Source organism: Hakea prostrata, chromosome 2, assembly GCF_041222555.1.
Source record: "Hakea prostrata isolate BN-2017 chromosome 2, UWA_Hpros_2, whole genome shotgun sequence".
NCBI classification, from domain to species: domain Eukaryota; kingdom Viridiplantae; phylum Streptophyta; class Magnoliopsida; order Proteales; family Proteaceae; genus Hakea; species Hakea prostrata.
Genome location: NC_142601.1, coordinates 47811023 through 47822722, shown reverse-complemented (window position 1 = coordinate 47822722; position 11700 = coordinate 47811023). Strand labels below are relative to the sequence as shown.

Genomic DNA, 11700 nt, shown 5'->3' with positions numbered 1-11700 from the left:
GCTGGGTTTGAACTCCATTTCATTATTTGGACAGTAACTCTGTTGAGACAACTTTAAATGCTGAATATGACCTCATGTTAATTAATTGACCAGCACCAGGCTGAAAACCTCCACTAGGGGAATGGTGCTACATCTAGACCTCATCGTTCACTGTTGTTTTCCATCTATAATTTTCTCTCGATGAGTCTGTTCCTTAGGGTTTACAGCAGTGCTGGAACACGCATACATCAACCAAGAAATTAAACCAAGTAAAGAAGTTCCCTACATGTTAGTCATTGTTGATACGTGTATTTGAATAGTTCAAAGTGACATGAAAATCTAACTTATCACCAGTTTCTTGTGGTAGAGATCTTTCAAATGTTTTCAATAATGTGCTGCATTAGGCCATAGGTTCATCTGGTTAATGCACTGAACATTTTCCTGACAATTGAGATTCTGGAAATGTAAGTTCAATTAATACCTATAAGTTATGTGTACCAAACCAGATCATTCTAGGAGGCTAGGAGCTGTCTGTATCTTGGTCTCAAGGCTCATCAGAGGTATGCCATCTGATGAAATTGATGAAATATTCTGATCTTCAATAATAATAATATCAGCAATAACAGCAAAATACATACTCTTCAACCCGGAATAACCTCCTTTCCCCTTAAATTCCATTTTCTTTTAATTTTAAAAGAATATGTTTGCAGTTTAAGAATTATTCACCAAGAACAGTAGCTAAATAAGCAACAGTCATGCTAAGAAAAGAAAATCCAATTCATATTTTTCCCCGACGGATGTCTAACTCAGACATCACCCCACTAGATAGCTGAGGGACAGACACAGAGAGAGAGAGAATAAATAAATAAAGAAATTGCTCTGGAACCGGGACCTGATCGAACAAGATTGATTACCCTTGGAACTCCTAGTTTGGTAAAAATTTCTAGTTTTACCCCACATTCTTAAACAAATTTTATCCTAATACACTAAGGGCTTGTTTGGTTAAATGAATCCAGAGATTTGAAATCTCTGGATTCATGAATTTGAGAATTATACCTGTTTGGTTATAAAAAATCTAGAGATTCACCTTTTTACACTAAAAACATGAATGTGTAGATTTATGGATAAGGGGTGAAATCCAGATATTTCAAAAAAGTTATACATTTACACATTCACAAAAATCACGTGGATCAAATAGTTTTAGTTTTTTAGGATGAATCCACAAATTTCATTTCACAACCAAACATTTAATTTTATAAATTATAACTCCATAAATTTGAAATCTCCAGACTCAAGTAACCAAACAGGCCCTAAAGCTTTTCAAACGTTCTCATCAAAATCTGAGTCAATTTTCAAGATCGAATACAAATAGGAGTCAGATCAGATTAGGATTAGGATTAGGATTAGTTCTATAATATAAATAACCCCTCATCTCATCTCATCTCATCTCATCTCATCTCAGTCTCTGCTGCTGCGCTACGTTGTTGTTCACTCGTCTATTAAACTGCTCTTACTTTCTCTTTTCATCTGAAATTCTATTCTTCATCTTCTGTGTTCTTTCTTTTCCTTCACGTCATCATGATGAATAGTGCACCACACATTGATATTAAACAATATGCGTCAGCGTTCTTGACTGAACGTGAGAACCCCACGAGACCCTTTTCTTTCTCAGAAGTCAGCGCAACCATCCGGTTCATATGTCGAGATCATCAGTTTCCCACATTAACTATTGCGATCAACGGAGACATTGTTGAAAGCTCTAGTGGTTCTGGAATTCATTCGTTGAAAGACAAAATATTTCCTATTAAGGTTGGTATCCTGCTTAGCACTGAATCTTCTATGCGTTCTATCGGCCCTATGCTCGACCAGGTGCTACACATCCCCTGCCCTGATCAGAGTCTGAAATTAGAGATTGATCAGAGTCTGAAATTAGAGATTTCCAGGTTTGCTAGCTTATGGGCATTTGGTCATAGAGATTGATATTCGAGTAAATTTGATTATAAGACTTGATGCGATCCCGGTTCCACCACCTTCAAGATCTCCGACGACACAAGCAGCATTGGAGTTTAAGACATTTGACGAGACAAAAGAAGAGTTGCCGCCTTCTTCTTCTTCTTCTTCTACTACTGCTACTGCGTGTATAATTTGCATGGATGCGTACGTGAGAGGAGTAGAGATCGTACAGTTGCCTTGTTCACACGTCTTTCATCAAAAATGCATTTTCAAGTGGCTAGAACGGAACAACACCTGCCCGGTCTGTCGCTTCGCCATACCTCCTGCTCCTACTAGAACACAACAAAACCTGTCCGGTCTCCTTCTTCGTCAGTTGCCTGACCATATCACCATAAACTTACAGGTGGGGTTGGTTAGAGGCAATGAATAAATATGATGTAACTATGGTTATCATGTCCTAGCCTTCTAAGTGATTCAGCTTTTTTATTTAGTTTTAGGTTTAATTAGGAAAACGTTAAGAGTTATATTTGACTTTCAGTTTTTATGACCACATGGATTCTATTGCTCAGTCTATTTTCCAATTATTGTCTTTTCTCTCTATCTTTTCTGCTTCTCTCTGCCTAAAATTCGTTACAGATCTTGAGATTATTTAGATTTTTTTCTTCTTCTTGTGAATGATCTTCTAATTTAATGTAAGAAATTGTAGATTTCTGAATCATATAAATCATTTTCTTGTAAGGAAGATTTAAAGCAATCAGAAGGTGTGTATGCAAAATTTAATCATTTTTTCGTGCCTACTCTAGTGTGTCATTGGAAACCCTAACAGCATTACAATCTCTTTTTGGTAATTAAATAGTGTTATAACGAATCATGAAAAGCCAATTAGTATTTGATAAGGATAGAATTATATCGAACCAAGTCTAATCTCGGTTCAATCGATAATCCTGGTCGACTGCAGCCTAACCAGGGTCGGGCTTATAAATCTAGTCGAGAGTGATCCGTAGTTTGAACTAGGTAGTTACATAAGAAGGAAGGACCCCGACAGTTCCAAAGATAAATGTGGCCCCAAAGGATTCGGGATACGTGATTGAATCATAACTGGTAACTACCACTAATATGGGATGAAGGATCATGCCTTAGGAAGGAAACCGACTTCATCTCCAAAAGAAGGGTAAAACCCTAAGACCAAAGGTCACCAAGAAGAAGCACGAATGAATTCAACGGTCGGGATCAAAGATAAAATCTATTTAAACCAGGAGCTTGCACACGGCAAAGGTATTTGAATCATTTCCCTTATTATCATTTTCAATTTCTACTCTGTAATTTGTCAGAGCTTTGTGATCAGTTCCATAACTAACTTAGCCTTCGAGGTGGGCTCTCCACCCAACGGTCGGGCCACATCTAATACTGTTTTGCAGGTGATTCCTCAAAGATCTAAAGGCTGAGCAGATTTTGGACACATCATTTGGCGCCGTCTGTGGGAAACGCTTTTAAAAGTCATGGTTACTAGATCGGCGGCTGCAGCTCTGAGGAACCAGGGTACTCATCCTCCTCCGAGAGGAGACCCCCTCCAACCGAAAGAAGATCTTCCCGAAGGAAGTCGGGCTCGCAATGGAGAAGTTAGTGAAGATGAAGGATTGGCTGGAGGAGAAAGCCTGAACAATCCAAATAACCTTCAAGAGCAAATGAATCAAATGCAGATTCAATTTCTGGAGATGCAACAAATGCTTCCTACGATGGAGAGGCGTTTGGGAGCTCCTCGGGATCCTAATCCCCATGATCAGGAGGATGCCTGAGGATGCATGCGATGGACTGGGGTACGACTTTCTCCAATCCGAGGGTGTTCTCCTCAGAGAAATAGGCAGCAAACCAAAGGCCAGGAATTATAGGTAGGATCTCCGAAGAGGTCGGGAAGGTCAATCTAGAGAAAGAAGAAGCTGGGGAATTGCCTAGGAGAGATGAACAACATGATCAGGCGCATGAGAGTCGAATTGGAACTCTTACTAGAATAGAACAAGGGGTCTACACGCATACACCAACAACCCAACGTTCGGGTCGAGACAGCGTACGAACAGAGATAACTCGGGCATTGCACATCGATCAGGAGTTGGTAGATATCAATAAGAAATTGGGGCAACTAACAAGAAATAGGAGAACCAATGATATTTTACTCAATCATCTGGAAAAACCCAGTTTGTAGATGCCATTTCTAGGTTCGAATTTCCTCATAACTTCAAACTCCCAACCTTCTCTTCATTTGATAGATCGGGAGATCCTATTGCCCACATTAGTTATTATCAACAGATAATGGCTATTGCTAGAAATTCTGATGCAATTCTATGTAGAGTGTCCGGCTCTTCACTCACAGGGGCAGCGCAAAAGTGGTTTTCGAACCTTCCTTCAGGAGTATTGCTAATTTTGAAGAAGTGGCCCGAAAATTTATCGTCTGGTTCCAAAGTGGAATTCAAACCAAGAAGACCGAGGAGATGTTGTTCACCGTCAAACAAGAAAAGAACGAACCTATTCGGGATTACCTGAAAAGGTTCAATAAAGTCACCATGGAGATCGAGAACTTGGACGAGTAGGTGGCCAAGACTGCTCTCTTCATCGGTCTCACCAACAGACGACTCTTGGAGCTGTTGCTCCAAGATATGCCAGCCACGTACCCGAAGTTGTACAAAGATGTCAAAAGCAGGCTAAAGTGACTGAGATTCTTGATGCATGCCAAGGGGAGATTAAGGCCTCCAACAAAGCTTTGAAGGCAACTAAGAAAGGCCAAGGGTCCAAGCCGCCCAACAATGATCAGAGTCAAAACCTCATTCAGGATGGAGGCAACGTTCTCCCAACCATGCGGAGTACACACCACTGAAATACCCCACGGTTAGAAATCTTGATGCAAATCAAGAATCTATAAATCCTGAAATGGCCACCAAGGATGATAGCTAAACCAAGAGAGATAAACATGGAAAAGTATGTCGTTTCCATAAAGATTACGAACATTACACGAACGAGTGCAAACATATGAAGGCAGATATTGAGAGGCTGATATCTCAGGGACACTTGTCCAAATTTGTAAAAGGACGAGGGAATAATCAAGAAAGAAGGATGACTGCTGAAAAAAGAAGGGAGTGTTCGGGAAGTAGAGATCATCAAGTCGAAGCTCCTCAGTCAAAGACGGGTAAGGAAGTTGTTGAAGCCAGCTGATCTCCAATTCTTACCATATTTGGGGGCTCAGAGCCTGAGTCCCTCAAAAGATTGAAGGCCAAATCCAAGTTTGTCAATTCGGGAGAGGCACAGAAAAGAAAAAGACCAAATGTGGACGAGAGTATCACATTCAATGAAGATGATGAAAGAGGCATATGTCCACCTCATGATGACGCAATCGGGATCAAAGTTGAAATCGGTCATCGGGAGGTACATAGAGTATTGGTTGATACATGATCGTCTATAGATCTCTTATCATATGATGCCTACCAGAAGCTAAAAATGGAGGAAGATTTGATGAAGCCATCCTCTACTCATTTATATGGATTTGCTGGATCATCAGCAATTGCAGAGGGATCGGTACAATTGGATCTCATGGTGGGGAATTTTCCCAAAGAAACCACTATCCGGGTAAACTTTTTGGTGGCTCGGGAGCTACCGGCTTATAATGTCATCCTCGGGAGGCCATCACTTACAAAGCTGGGAGCGGTGGTTTTGGCCAAGCATATGAAAATCAAATTCCCAACTGATAAAGGGATTGGAGAGGTAACTTCTGATCAAAAAACTTCCTGACAAAGCTATGTTTCATATTTGAAGGATAAGGCTAGGCCCATAAAGGCCACGACCTTATCAATAGAAGTTCGTGATGATCGGGATGAGGATGAGATGCAAATACTTGAACCTGTAGAAAAACTAGAAAGAATCCAATTGGACTCTGAGGACAAAGGAAGAACAACCTACATCGGATTTGAACAATCAAGAGATTTCCAAGAAGAGTTGAAGAGTTTTCTTCAAAAGAACATTGTTGTGTTCATATGGACAGCTGATGACATTCCTGGCATAGACCAAACAGTTGCACAGCACAATCTTTGTATAGATCCGAAGGCCAAGCCTGTCATACAGAGAAGAAGAAACTTCTCAATTGAAAAGCATGAAGCTATCAGAGGTGAGGTTAAGAAGCTGAAGAGTTCGGGTTTCATCGAACCAATTGAGTGTCCAACTTGGTTGGCCAATGTAGTGATGGTCAAGAAATCAAATGGGAAATGAAGGGTGTGTACCGATTACACAGACCTCAACAAGGTGTGCCCGAAGGACTATTACCCTTTGCTTGAATAGATCTCCTGATCGGTGCAACCGACGGGTATGAAACTCTGAGTTTCATGGACACTTATTCAGGCTACAACCAAATCCTGATGAACAAGGATGATGGAAAATTACAGCCTTCATGACCAACCATGAAAGCTTATATTATAAAGTCATGCCATTCGGGTTGAAGAATGCGGGAGCAACTTATCAAAGAGCTGTGAACAAAGATCTAATCGGGAAAAACATGGAAGCATATGTGGACGACATGCTAGTAAAAAACCTCTAGCATTCAGGACATATAGTGGATTTAACAAAGGTATTTTCAATCTTAAAAAATACTAGATGAAGTTAAACCCTGAAAAATGTACGTTCGGAGTATCCTCATGGAAATTCCTAGGATTTATGGTCTCTCAAAGGGGAATAGAAGCGAATCCAATCAAGATATAGGCTTTGATTGATATGTAGCCTCCAAAGACCGTTCGGGATGTACAGTGCTTAACCGATAGAGCTACAACATTGAACCGGTTCATAGCACCCGGTTCATAGCACGGTGGATAGAGGAATGCCAGAAAGCTTTTGAAAATCTAAAACCAGGCTCGGCAAATCACCTCTTCTATTTCGACCAGAAAATGTGAGACTTTACAAGTTTACTTAGTGACTTTCCTTCAGCTGTTAGTACAGTTCTCATTCGGGAGAAGGAAAAAAAGTAGTGACCAATCTACTATGTTAGCCATATACTCTTAGATGCCGAGACTAGATATTTTGTGATCGATAAGGCATTAGCCCCAATGATGGCAGCTCGAAAGCTAAGGCCTTATTTTCAAGCACATCCGATCGAGGTATTGACCACTTTTCCTTTGAAAAAAGTCCTTTACAAGCCTAATTTTTCCGGAAGAATGGTCACATGGTCGGTGGAACTTGGAGAATTCTAGGTAGATTTCAAACCATGAACAACCATAAAGGCCCAAGCCTTGGTAGACTTTCTGGTGGAAACTACAACTCCAATGGAAGAAATTACTAAACCCGACATCCCGACCATATGGGACATTTATGTAGATGGTTCGAGCAACAAACAAGGAGCTAGAGCAGGATTCTTGTTAAGAAGTCCAGGCGGCTTTATCATACGCTATGCTTTGAGGTTCATGTTCGAAGCAAGCAACAACGAGGCAGAATATGAAGCCTTCATAGCTGGACTTTTCGGTTGGCAAAAGCTTTAGCAATATCTGAGTTGACTGTTTACAGTGATTCTCAACTTATTTTTAATCAAGTACAAGGAGAGCATGGAAAGAAAGAGCCTAGGTTGCAAAAGTATCAGGAGATGATACAAATTCTGAGAAAAGAATTCAAAGACGTCAAAATCTGTTAGATCTTGAGAAAGGAGAATACTATGGCGGATGAACTCTCAAGGCTGGTTAATGCAAAGGGGAAAACTCTTGAACCTTCGGTCTACATTGAAGAATTGAGTTACCCAAGCACCAAAGTAGAAGAAATCTCCTATATAGAGGATGAATGATGCTAGATGGACCTGATCGTTGAATTCGTTAGGGATGACAAACTGCTCAAGGATCCAAAAGAGGCTAGAATCATTCGAATTCGGGCGACACAAAATGGAAGATGGTACCGAAGATCTTAATTGTGGTGATTGATTACTTCACCAAATGGGCCGAAGCAACTCCATTGGCCACAATTACAGAAAAGAGGGTGGAAAAGTTCGTGTTGGAATCAGTTGTCCACAGGTTCAGGATCCCAAAGGTTCTAGTCACCATCCATGTAACACAATTTGACAACCCCCAATTCGAACAATTCTGCAACAATTACATGATCAAGCATTGAATATCCTTAGTAGCATACCCCCAGAGTAATTGTCAAGTAGAGGTAACCAATCAAACCCTACTTGATGGGATAAAGAAGAGACTTGAATTGAATAAATCCAAGGAACTTCCAAATGTCCTTTGGGCCGACCGAACTACTGTTTGAACACCCATGGGAGAAACTCCATTCAAATTAGCCTATGGATCAAAAGCCTTAGCCCCGGTAGAGGTAATGACAGGAACCCTCAAAGAATGAGAATTTGAAGAGAAGGCAAATGAACAAGGACTGATAGACAGCTTGGACCTATTGGATGAGGTTTGAACGAGAGCCATCACCCAAACTCAACATTACCAAAGGAGTGTGGCCTCCCACTATAATGCTTGGGTAAAATATCGATAATTCCATTCAAGAGACCTAGTCCTTAGGAGCACTTTAGCATCACATCCACATCATCAAAAGAAATTGGATCCTTCATGGGAAGGGCCATATATGATAATGAAGCCAGTTGGTTTGGGAGCATATAAGCTAAAGAATCTAGCTACCAATCGTGAACTTGATCGATCTTGGAATGCAAGACATCTGAAGAAATTCTATCCTTAGTTCACTTTCGTTTTTTGATGTAGTCAATTCAAAATTTTAACTCGGCAATACAATTTATATTTCTCAGAAACCAAATCCCTTTTGAATGGGGGCATGACAGGATAAATAGCATAGATGACACAATTAATTCAAAAGGCTTCGGTTTCAAACCTAAGTGAGTCCTTCAAAAGCTTAAGAAAATTCTCAAGAATTTTCTAAGTATAGGGCATCGGTTGATCTAGACTGAATAAGACCCCATAAAGCTTAGAGGAATTCTAAGGAATTTCCTAGGTATAAGGCTTCGGTTTCAAACCCAAGTGAGACCTTCAAAAGCTTAAAAAAATTCTCAGGAATTTTCTTAGTATATATAGGGCATCGGTTGATCTAGACCGAATGAGACCCCATAAAGCTTAGAAGAATTCTAAGGAATTTCCTTAGGTATAAGGCTGCAGTTTCAAACTCGAGTGAGACCTTTAAAAGCTTAAGAAAAATCTCAGGAATTTTCTAAGTATAGGGCATCGGTTGATCTAGACCGAATGAGACCCCATAAAGCTTAGAGGAATTCTAAAGAATTTCCTAGGTATAAGGCTTCGGTTTCAAACCCAAGTGAGACCTTCAAAAGCTTAAAAAAATTCTTAGGAATTTTCTTAGTATAAGGCATTGGTTGATCTAGACCAAATGAGACCCCATAAAGCTTAGAAGAATTCTAAGAAATTTCCTAGGTATAAGGCTTGGGTTTCAAACTCGAGTGAGACCTTCAAAAGCTTAAGAAAATTCTCAGGAATTTCTAAGTATAGGGCATTGGTTGATCTAGACCAAATGAGACCCCATAAAGCTTAGAGGAATTCTAAGGAATTTCCTAGGTATAAGGCTTCGGTTTCAAACCCTAGTGAGACCTTCAAAAGCTTAAGAAATTTCTTAGGAATTTTCTAAGTATAGGGCATCGGTTGATCTAGACCAAATGAGACCCCATAAAGCTTAGAGGAATTCTAAGGAGGTTCCTAGGTATAAGGCTTGGGTCTTAAACCCGAGTGAGACCTTCAAAAGCTTAAGAAAATTCCTATAAGTATAGGGCATTGGTTGGTCTAGACCCAATGAGACCCCATAAAGCTTAGAGGAATTCTAAGGAATTTCTTAGGTATAAGGCTTCGGTTTCAAACCCGTGTGAGACCTTCAAAAGCTTAAGAAAATTCTCAAGAATTTTCTAAGTATAGGGCATCGATTGATTTAGACCGAATGAGACCTCTTAAAACTTAGAGGAATTCTACAAAATTTCTTAGGTATAAGGCTTCGGTTTCAAACCCGAGTGAACCCTACAACAGCTTTGGCTTTAATGTCCTGGGCATTATAACGTGGAGGCACTACAAAAAATAAAAAGAATAAAGTTAGAACACTGGATTAAGAGAGAGCGAAGAAAAAGTAAGGCTTAGTGGATGTTCAGGAATCTCAACGGAGGTTAAACCTCACAATTGGAGAATGGCCTCATATTCCATGGCAAATTTGTGTATCTCTTGACATGCTTGGATTGACTTTATCTTTTGAACAACACTCTCATTGTCAGGAGATAAGGCTAGGGGGTAGTTAGCTAGAACATGTGAACCCTAATGGTTCCATGAGATCGGGATGCTTAGGTCGGATGGTGGCGCTCGGCAAAATAGAAACCGATGGCGCCACCCTCTAGGATTGGAGGGACATGTACCCTCGGCAAGGATGCTCCCCGACCATTTTAAATCTTGCTTGAAATACTTGAAGAAGAAAACCCAACTGGGAGGACTAGATTGCTCAAAGAAAAGAAATGAGAAAAAAGAGAGAATGATGGAGTGATTTCTAGGTCAAAACAAAGGCCTAGGAACCCTATAATAAGTCGTCAACTATTTGGGAGTAACATCCCAGGACATATCTCCCAATGGTAAAGGATTTCAGCAAAGAGGGGAGAGAAAAAGGGAAGCCGAACCCCACTCTTGAAGGTATCGGTATAAATAGAGAATTCTCTTGAGGGTTGGAGTCAACCCTCTCATCCGCATCCGGGACGTGGAGCAAATAAGAAAAAGGAAGGACTTGGGAAGAAAGGGCATCAATCTCCTCGTAACAAATGTGAGAAGCATAATAGGAAGGGCCATCAGAGGGTATTTTTGACGGTCGGGAACCTCCTGTAACTGCCTGAGATTTGTGTTTTGGTTTATGAATAGTTGGTAAGGAGGATTTCTTTTTTAACACTAGAGCATTTCTCGAGGTCTCTTGGTATAGAATGAACAAAGACAGCCAACGATCAGTAACTCTATCATTTTTGTCTCCCGAAAGTCCAACTGACTCGGAGGGACTGGCTTGGCTAGCTGAGTCATCTCCTTCCGGTGTACGATTGATAGAGTCATCTTTGATGTATTTCCACTACCCATTTTAGAGGAAAATGGTGTGAGAAAAAAGATGAACAAGAAGAGAGTAAGACTTGTGAATATTTGAAGGAAGATCTCTTCAAACTCCAAAACCTGAAGAAGCAAGTACTTGTAAGAGAGAATTTGAGTTACGGAGTCAACAACAATTCACAGATAGTAGAAGAGATTTGCAGAAAAGTGAAAATGAAGAGTATAAGAAGATGGGTTTATATAGACCTCAACCACCAAGAATGGATGAACAAGATTGAACCTAATCAACAAACGAGAAAAGGCAACGGTTCGAGTACCAATCATCAATGGACTAGATTGGATGAAGATCGACAACTAAGGATCAACGACGGTTCGAATGTACCAAATTAATGGTAACAGTAATTGGGAAAGTCTACGTGGCATTTTTGGCACATGAAACGAGAAAGATGTACGGCTCGAGGAATATATAGTCATTCAGCTGAAGGAATAAATGCGATGCGACATTTGAATTCAAGAAAATGATTGATTCAAAAGTCAAGACAAGGAGTGACAAACCAAGTAACTATTTGGTGTATCCGAATAAGGATAAGGCTTCGGTTTCAAATCCGAGTGAGACCTTCAATAGCTTAAGAAAATTCTAAGGAACTTTTCTAAGTATTGGGCATCGGTTGATCTAGACCGAATGAGAGCTCAAAAAGCTTAGTGGAAATCTAAGGAATTTCCT

General features: G+C 40.3%; 1 protein-coding gene across 1 annotated transcript; it reads left to right on the top strand.

Annotated features, from left to right (window-relative positions):
* Positions 1 to 5418: 5418 nt before the first annotated feature.
* On the top strand, positions 5419 to 6183 carry LOC149024561 (uncharacterized). Its single transcript, XM_089143493.1, has 2 exons — positions 5419 to 5682; positions 5734 to 6183. Exons 1-2 carry the CDS (start codon positions 5419 to 5421, stop codon positions 6181 to 6183), a joined length of 714 nt encoding a protein of 237 aa, XP_088999619.1.
* The last annotated feature ends 5517 nt before the right edge of the window (positions 6184 to 11700 follow it).